The sequence below is a fragment of the Oncorhynchus kisutch genome, linkage group LG16 (assembly GCF_002021735.2).
Source record: "Oncorhynchus kisutch isolate 150728-3 linkage group LG16, Okis_V2, whole genome shotgun sequence".
NCBI classification, from domain to species: domain Eukaryota; kingdom Metazoa; phylum Chordata; class Actinopteri; order Salmoniformes; family Salmonidae; genus Oncorhynchus; species Oncorhynchus kisutch.
Window position 1 is genome coordinate 2,913,152 of NC_034189.2, and position 12,682 is coordinate 2,925,833.

Here is a 12,682-nt window from a genome sequence, read left to right on the forward strand (position 1 = left end):
GATGTGGAATTGGAGACAAGTGGGAGGGGCTCTGTGGGAGATAGAATGATGGCCAAAGATAAAAGTCAATATAAAACATTAAAAAAGTGTGTTTAAATGACACTGAGTGTCTTTACAACTAATGTCAGTTTGCCTGGGGCTGATGCCGTGCAGGTGTTTGTACACATGAATATACACACACTCTCATTCAAATACACACATACAAGAACACACACATACATGTCATAGTGCCAGACATGCACACAAACACATACATTTGGCATTGCTGTTATGATTTTAGTTCCTTGATGTCTTTTGTTTTTTGTGTGTTTTTTTGCATTGTTGTTTTCCTGTTTTCTTCTGTCTTTGTCTTTCTTCTCTTTAGTTCATTCTCTTGGTTGTTTTTTCTCTTTAGTTCATTCTCTTGGTTGTTTTTCTCTTTAGTTCATTCTCTTGGTTGTTTTTTCTCTTTAGTTCATTCTCTTGGTTGTTTTTTCTCTTTAGTTCATTCTCTTGGTTGTTTTTTCTCTTTAGTTCATTCTCTGGTTGTTTTTTCTCTTTAGTTCATTCTCTTGGTTGTTTTTTCTCTTTAGTTCATTCTCTTGGTTGTTTTTTCTCTTTAGTTCATTCTCTTGGTTGTTTTTTCTCTTTAGTTCATTCTCTTGGTTGTTTTTTCTCTTTAGTTCATTCTCTTGGTTGTTTTTTCTCTTTAGTTCATTCTCTTGGTTGTTTTTTCTCTTTAGTTCATTCTCTTGGTTGTTTTTTCTCTTTAGTTCATTCTCTTGGTTGTTTTTTCTCTTTAGTTCATTCTCTTGGTTGTTTTTTCTCTTTAGTTCATTCTCTTGGTTGTTTTTTCTCTTTAGTTCATTCTCTTGGTTGTTTTTTCTCTTTAGTTCATTCTCTTGGTTGTTTTTTCTCTTTAGTTCATTCTCTTGGTTGTTTTTTCTTTTTAGTTCATTCTCTTGGTTGGTGGTGCACAAATGTTTGAGGGGCAGCTATTGGGGAACTGATGGGGAGATCTTGAAGGGTTCGGGTTTATGTTTTTGGTCTGGTGGGAGATCTGTCAACATGCCTTTGCGCAGGGCATTGACCCTGGATTCTTCTGTGTGTCGCTCTGAATGGGAGTCAGTTGGATGACTGGTGTGATGTAGTTGTTGAGCAGCTTCACTGCAAGTATATTGTATGTTTCAGATATTCAATTTTCCTATTTTTTTTGTTTTTAAAGTAATGCATTGTATTTACGTGAAACTGGCTTCGATAGTTGGGCTGGTGATGTGAGGCTCTGGTTTGCCCAGTCGAGGTCGCCATTGTTCTTTGTAGATTCTTCCAAGTCGTCGTGTGAAAGGTTCACGTGATCTGAGAGGTTCATCTCACTCTGGAGATGCTTCCTCGTCGGTCAGTGTTCTCGTACTCCATTTGCACATATGTTCACCTGCAGTCTGATATATGCTAGTTTATTATGCACTTCTTCCCTAGGTGATCAATAGTTCAGAGTTCACACCATTTCACGTGTGGAGGAAGCCTTCACGTCTCCCGCCCTGTATAGTTGAAAATAGACCTTTTCAACATGGAGGACAAGTCCTCCCGTTATTTGGAACTGAGGTGACTTTTTGTCACGGGGGCTTTTATAGAAATGTAGAAAAGGGGGTTGGTTCATCATTTCCAACCAATGTCTATTCACATGGGCGTGGCCACGTAGTCAGCACCAGTTTACTTATGAAAACAATTCTCTCATTTAGAAGACTAAATATCACATTACATCATTTCGCAAATAGTTTCATCTTTACTCATTCATTTTATACAGGAAATAGATGCAAGCCTAAAAAACGGAGGCTCCTGTATTAACAGAGTTAGGGTAATGTGGCTGTATTGTCTTTCGTGAGGTCACAACCTGAAACAAAACGGACCGTGTCGTAGCTGGCTTCTCCACCGACTGATTCCACATACTCCAGAATAGGAATATTGTTCAATTCTCAAATTCTAGGATGTGGTAGAATTTGGCGGGGGAGTTTCTTTGTTCTACTGTGACTCTCTCCCATACTGCATGGTCAGGGAGACAAGAGTCTCTTCAAGGAATTTCTGATGTGGTTGTAAAGTCATAAAACTGCCCCCCACTGCACTCCTAACAGGAGGGGGGGGTTGTTCACATCTCTGCTAGCAAATTCACTGAAAGGGCTAGCGTCATGACATCCCTATAAAAAACACTCACAAAATGTGAGTTTGCTATTCACAAGAGGGATTGCCTGATGTGAACCATGCCTTGAACAAAATAGATATCAGAAGACCTAAGATTAAGAATTGTTGACTTGCATAACGCTGTAAAGGGTTTAAAAAGTATCTCTACAAGCCTTGATGTTCATCAGTCCACGGTAAGACAAATTGTCTATAAATGGAGAAAGTTCAGCACTGTTGCTACTCTCCCTTGGAGTGTCCGTCCTGCAAAGATGACTGCAAGAGCACAGCGCAGAATGAGGTTAAGAAGAATCCTAGAGTGTCAGCTAAAGACGTACAGAAATCTCTGGAACATGCTGACATCTCTGTTGACGAGTCTACGATACATAAAACACTAAACAAGAATGGTGTTCATGGGAGGACACCACAGAAGAAGACACTGCTGTCCACAAAAAAACATTGCTGCACGTCTGAAGTTTGTAAAAGTGCACCTGGATGTTCCACAGCACTACTGGCAAAATATTCTGTGGACAGCTGAAACTACAGTTGAGTTGTTTGGAAGGAACACTGCCCTGTGGTGTACCGCAGGGCAGCTCTCTAGGCCCCCTACTCTTTTCTATTTTTACCAGCGACCTTACACTGGCATTGAACAAAGCATGTGTATCCATGTATGCTGATGATTCAACCATATACGCATCAGCAACCACAACTAATGAGTTCACTGAAACCCTTAACAAAGAGTTGCAGTCTGTTTTGGAATGGGTGGCCAGTAATAAACTGGTCCTGAACATCTCTAAAACTAAGAGCATTGTATTTGGTACAAATCATTCCTTAAGTGCTAGACCTCAGCTGAATCTGGTAATGAATGGTGTGGCTGTTGAGCAAGTTGAGGAGACTAAATTACTTGACATTACTTTAGATTGTAAACTGTCATGGTCAAAACATGTAGATTCAATAGTTGTAAAGATGGGGAGAGGTCTGGCCGTAATAAAGAGATGCTCTCCTTTTTTGACACCACACTTCACAAAGCAAGTCCTGCAGACTCTAGTTTTGTCTAATATTGATTATTGTCCAGTTGTGTGGTCCAGTTCTGAAGGAAAGACCTAGTTAAGCTGCAGCTGGCCCAGAACAGAGATCCACGTTTTGCTCTTCATTGTAATCAGAGGGCTGATATAAATACTATGCATGCCAGTCTCTCTTGGTTAAGAGTTGAGGAGAGACGGACTGCATCACTTCTTCTTTTTATAAGAAACATTTAATGTGTAGAAAATCCCAAATGGTTTGCATAGTCAACTTACACACAACTCTGACACACACACACTTACCCAACCAGACATGCCACCAGGGGTCTTTTCACAGTCCCCAAATCCAGAACAAATTCAAGAAAGCGTACAGTATTATATAGAGCCCTTATTGCATGGAACTTCCTTCCATCTCATATTGATCAAATAAACAGCAAACCTGGTTTCAAAAAACAGATAAAGCAACACCTCACGGCACAACGCCTCTCCCCTATTGGACCCACAGCACAACGCCTCTCCCCTATTGGACCCAGAGCACAACGCCTCTCCCCTATTGGACCCACAGCACAACGCCTCTCCCCTATTGGACCCACAGCACAACGCCTCTCCCCTATTGGACCCACAGCACAACGCCTCTCCCCTATTGGACCCACAGCACAACGCCTCTCCCCTATTGGACCCACAGCACAACGCCTCTCCCCTATTGGACCTAGATAGTGTGTGTGTATGCATTGATATGTATATATAGTGCCTTTTTTTAAATGTATGTAGTTCTGACCTTGAGCTGTTCGTGTCTATTAACGTTCTGTGTTCTGTGTTGTGTTCTGTATTCTGTGTTCTGTGTTGTGTTCTGTATTCTGTGTTCTGTGTTGTGTTCTGTATTCTGTGTTCTGTATTGTGTTCTGTATTCTGTGTTCTGTGTTATGTCATGTTCTGTGTTCTGTGTTGTGTTCTGTGTTATGTCATGTTTTGTGTTGTGTTCTGTGTTCTGTGTTCTGTCATGTTCTGTGTTCTGTGTTCTGTCATGTTCTGTGTTCTGTGTTTCATGTTCTGTGTGGACCCCAGGAAGAGTAGCTGCTGTTTTTGCAACAACTAATGGGAATCCTAATAAAATACAAAAACAGTATGTGTGGGGGCAAAAGGACCAGCACACCAACATCAGAACCTCATCCCAACTGTAAAGTCTGGTGGAGGGAGCATCATGGTCTGGGGCTGCTTTGCTGCCTCAGGGCCTGGACAGCTTGTTAGCATCGACGGAAAAATGAATTCCCAAGTTTACAAGACATTTTGCAGGAGAATGTTAGGCTATCTGTCCGCCAATTGAAGCTCAACAGAAGTTGGGTGATGCAACAGGACAACGACCCAAAACACAGAAGTAAATCAACAACAGAATGGCTTCAACAGAAGAAAATATGCATTCTGGAGTGGCCCAGTCAGAGTCCTGACCTCAAACCGATTGAGATGCTGTGGCATGACCTCAAGAGAGCAGTTCACACCAGACATCCCAAGAATATTGCTAAAACTGAAGCAGTTTGGTAAAGAGGAATGGTACAAAATTCCTCCTGACCGTTTGGTTGAGAACGGTTGGAGGGTCAACCAGTTATTAAATCCAAGGGTTCACATACTTTTCCCACCCTGCACTGTGAATATTTACACAGTGTGTTCAATGGAGACATGAAAACATATAATTGTTTGTGTGTTATTAGTTTAAGCAGACTGTGTTTGTCTATTGTTGTGACCATCAGATCAAATGACCAATTTATCCAGAAATCCAGGTATTTCCAACATACTTCTTCCTTGCCACTGTATTTGCTTACTTGGTGGACATAAAAGACTGGAACAACACCAGGAAATCAGCTCTATGTGATTTTTATTGAAGCAAATCTGTTCCCAAGTGTCCCCATGTGCACAATAGGTGATCGTATACAAATGTAAGGAAGGTTTGAAATTTTTATGTTTTGGCCAAACAGAAAATAATTACATTTCATTCAATTTAAACCACAAGGAGTTTTAAAGACCTTACAGTAACAATCAGTTATGCACTTAGAATAAACGGAACTACAGTTGGATGTTCAGTTACATTTGACTACAGTCAATGGAGCAGAACAGTCTAATGAGGTACCTTATATGTGTCCCAGAGTCCACCTTCACAACCTCCTCGATCGCTAGGCCACGGGCAGGAAACAGTTAACGTAGTAAACCTTCAGGAAACAGTTAGAGACGGTAGCAGCGGCAGTACGGTGTCTGTGTGTTGGGAGGAGCTGGATCGGTAGAGCGCGGCCCCGGGGAGGTGTCGGCGACGTCGCTAAGTGACGGGGTCGCGCTCCTGCACCCGCGGCACGGCTAGAGGAATGAGTCCCGGGGGAGGGAAGGGGGAGGAGGGAGGGAGGGAGGTGGAGGAGGGGATGATGTGATGATTACGTTTCACGAGCGCACAGTTATTCGGTTATTAGCAGCGTTCTGGTCCAAATAATAATACATTAATAGATGATTACATCATTATTATAGAATTATATTATTATATAATAATCACATTATAACACATATATCATCATGTTATTACATCATTATTATATGATTATATTCTAATGTGATTTTAATATGTGCCGTTACACAGGCGATCAGCAAGTTGCTGGAACAGGAGAGAATATATGCAGCACGGTAATTCACATCTGAATGTATTTTTTTTTCTCGGAAGGTGTGTGTGTGTACAGTGTGTGTGTGTACAGTGTGTGTGTGTACAGTGTGCGTGTGTACAGTGTGCGTGTGTACAGTGTGCGTGTGTACAGTGTGTGTGTGTACAGTGTGTGTGTGTACAGTGTGTGTGTGTACAGTGTGTGTGTACAGTGTGCGTGTGTACAGTGTGTGTGTGTACAGTGTGTGTGTGTACAGTGTGTGTGTGTACAGTGTGCGTGTGTACAGTGTGCGTGTGTACAGTGTGTGTGTGTTTAGTGAGCGTGTCTATCGTGCAGTGACCTTATGCGTTGCATTCAATGTCATCGTATTCTGCAACCGTCTCCTGGTCTGTCTGACACTCTCAGGTCCACATATAGAACACGGTTTTAAACGCTGTGTGTGTACTGTGCGTGTGTACTGTGTGTGTACTCTGCGTGTGTACTGTGCGTGTGTACAGTGTGTGTGTGTACTGTGTGTGTGTGTGTACTGTGTCTGTTTACTGTGTGTGTGTACTGTGTGTGTGTACTGTGTGTGTGTGTGTGTGTGTGTACTGTGTCTGTTTACTGTGTGTGTGTAATGTATGTGTGTGTGTGTGTGTGTACTGTGTGTGTTTACTGTGTGTGTGTACTGTGTGTGTTTACTGTGTGTGTGTACTGTGTGTGTGTGTGTGTGTACTGTGTGTGTTTACTGTGTGTGTGTAATGTATGTGTGTGTGTGTGTGTGTGTGTGTACTGTGTGTGTTTACTGTGTGTGTGTACTGTGTGTGTGTGTGTGTGTACTGTGTGTGTTTACTGTGTGTGTGTGTGTGTGTGTCTGTGTGTGTGTGTGTGTGTACTGTGTGTGTTTACTGTGTGTGTGTACTGTGTGTGTGTGTGTGTGTACTGTGTGTGTTTACTGTGTGTGTGTGTGTGTGTGTGTACTGTGTGTACTGTGTGTGTGTACTGTGTGTGTTTACTGTGTGTGTTTACTGTGTGTGTGTACTGTGTTTGTGTTCTCCATATAGCTTGGTATGAATTTAGCATTATTCTGAATTATAATTTTGCTTAAATAAAACCACGATTTCCTGTCCTAGCTGACGTGTGTGTGTGTGTGTGTATGTGTGTGTGCAAGAGAGAGTGAGGATTCAGTAGAAAATGTCTGCAAATTAAATGAGGGGAGATGAGATGAGCCCGGAGCCCCTCCCACATTGTGGAACACAAGGCACAATTCCATTGTTATCTCTGTTGCCTAGTAACACAGGTTGTCATGGAGAAACGGGAGTTCTGATAGCTACACCATTACAGCAGGGAGAGAGGCAATGACAGGACCACACACACACACACACACACACACACACACACACACACACACACATTTGCAGGATTGAAAATGCTAATGCTGACAAATGGCTGCATGATGCAACCAGCAGATATTCTGTGTTATAACAGTACTGCTCTACATATTCACCCTCCCCCCGCACACACACACACACCACACACCACCCACACACCACCCACACACACGTACATTATTTAAAACCATTTTATTACTCGACACATGGAGGAATCACGACGTTAATATACAAACGTTTTGTAACCTTTCAAAAAAACAAAACACGTTATAATCCATGCGACAGCCAGTTAGAGAGGAGGGGCTTATTCAATGAAAAGGGTCCCAGCCAGTTAGAGAGGAGGGGCTTATTCAATGAAAAGGGTCCCAGCCAGTTAGAGAGGAGGGGCTTATTCAATGAAAAGGGTCCCAGCCAGTTAGAGAGGAGGGGCTTATTCAATGAAAGGATCCCAACCAGTCAGAGAAGAGGGGCGTATTCAATGAAAGGATCCCAACCAGTCAGAGAAGAGGGGCGTATTCAATGAAAAGGGTCCCAGGCAGTTAGAGAGGAGGGGCTTATTCATCGAAAAGGGTCCCAGCCAGTTAGAGAGGAGGGGCTTATTCAGTGAAAAGGGTCCCAGCCAGTTAGAGAGGAGGGGCTTATTCAGTGAAAAGGGTCCCAGGCAGTTAGGGAGGAGGGGCTTAATTCAACGAAAAGGGTCCCAGGCAGTTAGAGAGGAGGGGCTTAATTCAACGAAAAGGGTCCCAGCCAGTTAGAGAGGAGGGGCTTGTTCAATGAAAGGGTCCCAGCCAGTTAGAGAGGAGGGGCGTATTCAATGAAAAGGGTCCCAGCCAGTTAGAGAGGAGGGGCTTATTCAGTGAAAAGGGTCCCAGGCAGTTAGAGAGGAGGGGCTTATTCAGTGAAAAGGGTCCCAGGCAGTTAGAGAGGAGGGGCTTATTCAACGAAAAGGGTCCCAGCCAGTTAGAGAGGAGGGGCTTATTCAGTGAAAAGGGTCCCAGGCAGTTAGGGAGGAGGGGCTTCATTCAACGAAAAGGGTTCCAGCCAGTTAGAGAGGAGGGGCTTAATTCAACGAAAAGGGTCCCAGGCAGCATCCTATTCCCTCCACAATGCACTACATTCAAAGTAATGCACTATATAGCGTAAGTATAACACACTATATAATATAGTATATGTCCAAATCAAACTTTACAGGGAAGAGGGTGCAATTGGAACACACAACCTTAAATGTTTCCCGGGAAACGTTCTGTGACAGCTCCAGTCAGGTTCGTAGATGTTAAACATCAGAACATGAAGGAGGAACCTCCTGGGTTCTAAAGGTTTCTGCTCCGCTGCAATGCGATGTACTGTCCTGAAAACACATCGGACTGACTGGGCTACATTGAGGAAGAGTTAGAACACTGTTGTTGTTGTTGTTGTTGTTGTGGAAGGAGGTAGAGAGTATAAGAGACAGAATCTCAGGCCCCATCACGACATCACTGACTGGGGGAAGGGGTGGAGGGGCCAGTTCTATAAGACTTTATTTCTATGGTGAGAGAGGAACCAGTCACGAGGTGAAGAACTGAAACAAGTTACTAGTTATAGACTAGTTATAGACTAGTAAAGACTAGCAGGAGTTCTCCTTTTCACATCTTCAGCTTTTCAAGAGTTGTTGTTCGACCTCTAGAAGAACCATCTGAAAGCTTCTCCACTGGGCACCGAGGGAGGACTCTGAGGAGAGAAGGAAACACACTGTTAAATACTGGCCAGTGGGAATAGAGACTGGACTGTTAGAATACTGACCAGTGGGAATAGAGACTGGACTGTTAGAATACTGGCCAGTGGGAATAGAGGCTGGACTGTTAGAATACTGGCCAGTGGGAATAGAGACTGGACTGTTAGAATACTGGCCAGTGGGAATAGAGACTGGACTGGACTGTTAGAATACTGGCCAGTGGGAATAGAGACTGGACTGGACTGTTAGAATACTGGCCAGTGGGAATAGAGACTGGATTGTTAGAATACTGGCCAGTGGGAATAGAGTCTGGACTGTTAGAATACTGACCAGTGGGAATAGAGACTGGACTGGACTGTTAGAATACTGGCCAGTGGGAATAGAGACTGGACTGTTAGAATACTGACCAGTGGGAATAGAGACTAGACTGTTAGAATACTGACCAGTGGGAATAGAGACTGGACTGGACTGTTAGAATACTGGCCAGTGGGAATAGAGACTGGACTGTTAGAATACTGACCAGTGGGAATAGAGACTGGACTGTTAGAATACTGGCCAGTGGGAATAGAGACTGGACTGTTAGAATACTGGCCAGTGGGAATAGAGACTGGACTGTTAGAATACTGGCCAGTGGGAATAGAGACTGGACTGTTAGAATACTGGCCAGTGGGAATAGAGACTGGACCGTTAGAATACTGGCCAGTGGGAATAGAGACTGGACTGTTAGAATACTGAGCAGTGGGAATAGAGACTGGACTGTTAGAATACTGACCAGTGGGAATAGAGACTGGACTTTTAGAATACTGGCCAGTGGGAATAGAGACTGGACTGTTAGAATACTGACCAGTGGGAATAGAGACTGGACTGTTAGAATACTGGCCAGTGGGAATAGAGACTGGACTGTTAGAATACTGACCAGTGGGAATAGAGACTGGACTGGACTGTTAGAATACTGACCAGTGGGAATAGAGACTGGACTGTTAGAATACTGACCAGTGGGAATAGAGACTGGACTATTAGAATACTGACCAGTGGGAATAGAGACTGGACATTAAGAATACTGACCAGTGGGCATAGAGACTGGACTGTTAGAATACTGACCAGTGGGAATAGAGACTGGACTGTTAGAATACTGACCAGTGGGAATAGAGACTGGACTGTTAGAATACTGACCAGTGGGAATAGAGACTGGACTGTTAGAATACTGACCAGTGGGAATAGAGACTGGACTGTTAGAATACTGACCAGTGGGAATAGAGACTGGACTGTTAGAATACTGACCAGTGGGAATAGAGACTGGACTGTTAGAATACTGACCAGTGGGAATAGAGACTTGACTGTTAGAATACTGACCAGTGGGAATAGAGACTGGACTGGACTGTTAGAATACTGACCAGTGGGGATAGAGCCTGGACTGTTAGAATACTGACCAGTGGGAATAGAGACTGGACTGTTAGAATACTGGCCAGTGGGAATAGAGACTGGACTGGACTGTTAGAATACTGACCAGTGGGAATAGAGACTGGACTGTTAGAATACTGACCAGTGGGAATAGAGACTGGACTGTTAGAATACTGGCCAGTGGGAATAGAGACTGGACTGTTAGAATACTGACCAGTGGGAATAGAGACTGGACTGTTAGAATACTGACCAGTGGGAATAGAGACTGGACTGTTAGGATACTGACCAGTGGGAATAGAGACTGGACTGGACTGTTAGAATACTGACCAGTGGGAATAGAGACTGGACTTTTAGAATACTGGCCAGTGGGAATAGAGACTGGACTGTTAGAATACTGGCCAGTGGGAATAGAGACTGGACTGTTAGAATACTGAGCAGTGGGAATAGAGACTGGACTGGACTGTTAGAATACTGACCAGTGGGAATAGAGACTGGACTGTTAGAATACTGACCAGTGGGAATAGAGACTGGACTGTTAGAATACTGGCCAGTGGGAATAGAGACTGGACTGTTAGAATACTGACCAGTGGGAATAGAGACTGGACTGTTAGAATACTGACTGGTGGGAATAGAGACTGGACTGTTAGGATACTGACCAGTGGGAATAGAGACTGGACTGGACTGTTAGAATACTGACCAGTGGGAATAGAGACTGGACTTTTAGAATACTGGCCAGTGGGAATAGAGACTGGACTGTTAGAATACTGACCAGTGGGAATAGAGACTGGACTGTTAGAATACTGGCCAGTGGGAATAGAGACTGGACTGGACTGTTAGAATACTGACCAGTGGGAATAGAGACTGGACTATTAGAATACTGACCAGTGGGAATAGAGACTGGACTGTTAGAATACTGACCAGTGGGAATAGAGACTGGACATTAAGAATACTGACCAGTGGGAATAGAGACTGGACTGTTAGAATACTGACCAGTGGGAATAGAGACTGGACTGTTAGAATACTGACCAGTGGGAATAGAGACTGGACTGTTAGAATACTGACCAGTGGGAATAGAGACTGGACTGTTAGAATACTGACCAGTGGGAATAGAGACTGGACTGTTAGAATACTGACCAGTGGGAATAGAGACTGGACTGTTAGAATACTGACCAGTGGGAATAGAGACTTGACTGTTAGAATACTGACCAGTGGGAATAGAGACTGGACTGGACTGTTAGAATACTGACCAGTGGGGATAGAGCCTGGACTGTTAGAATACTGACCAGTGGGAATAGAGACTGGACTGTTAGAATACTGGCCAGTGGGAATAGAGACTGGACTGGACTGTTAGAATACTGACCAGTGGGAATAGAGACTGGACTGTTAGAATACTGACCAGTGGGAATAGAGACTGGACTGTTAGAATACTGGCCAGTGGGAATAGAGACTGGACTGTTAGAATACTGACCAGTGGGAATAGAGACTGGACTGTTAGAATACTGACCAGTGGGAATAGAGACTGGACTGTTAGGATACTGACCAGTGGGAATAGAGACTGGACTGGACTGTTAGAATACTGACCAGTGGGAATAGAGACTGGACTTTTAGAATACTGGCCAGTGGGAATAGAGACTGGACTGTTAGAATACTGGCCAGTGGGAATAGAGACTGGACTGTTAGAATACTGAGCAGTGGGAATAGAGACTGGACTGGACTGTTAGAATACTGACCAGTGGGAATAGAGACTGGACTGTTAGAATACTGACCAGTGGGAATAGAGACTGGACTGTTAGAATACTGGCCAGTGGGAATAGAGACTGGACTGTTAGAATACTGACCAGTGGGAATAGAGACTGGACTGTTAGAATACTGACTGGTGGGAATAGAGACTGGACTGTTAGGATACTGACCAGTGGGAATAGAGACTGGACTGGACTGTTAGAATACTGACCAGTGGGAATAGAGACTGGACTTTTAGAATACTGGCCAGTGGGAATAGAGACTGGACTGTTAGAATACTGACCAGTGGGAATAGAGACTGGACTGTTAGAATACTGGCCAGTGGGAATAGAGACTGGACTGGACTGTTAGAATACTGACCAGTGGGAATAGAGACTGGACTGTTAGAATACTGACCAGTGGGAATAGAGACTGGACTGTTAGAATACTGGCCAGTGGGAATAGAGACTGGACTGTTAGAATACTGACCAGTGGGAATAGAGACTGGACTGTTAGAATACTGACCAGTGGGAATAGAGACTGGACTGTTAGGATACTGACCAGTGGGAATAGAGACTGGACTGGACTGTTAGAATACTGACCAGTGGGAATAGAGACTGGACTTTTAGAATACTGGCCAGTGGGAATAGAGACTGGACTGTTAGAATACTG

The 12,682-nt window shown here is 43.8% G+C and overlaps 1 protein-coding gene across 1 annotated transcript in view; it reads right to left on the minus strand.

The window, feature by feature from the left end:
- Positions 1–7,356: 7,356 nt before the first annotated feature.
- The window catches only part of LOC109885038 (mucin-19), a 36,091-nt gene continuing 30,765 nt past the window's right edge, over positions 7,357–12,682 (minus strand). The window contains exon 3 of the mRNA XM_020476910.2: positions 7,357–8,886. Coding sequence (XP_020332499.1) covers positions 8,839–8,886 — 48 coding nt within the window. The 3' untranslated portion in view covers positions 7,357–8,838. The remainder of the gene's footprint in view (positions 8,887–12,682) is intronic.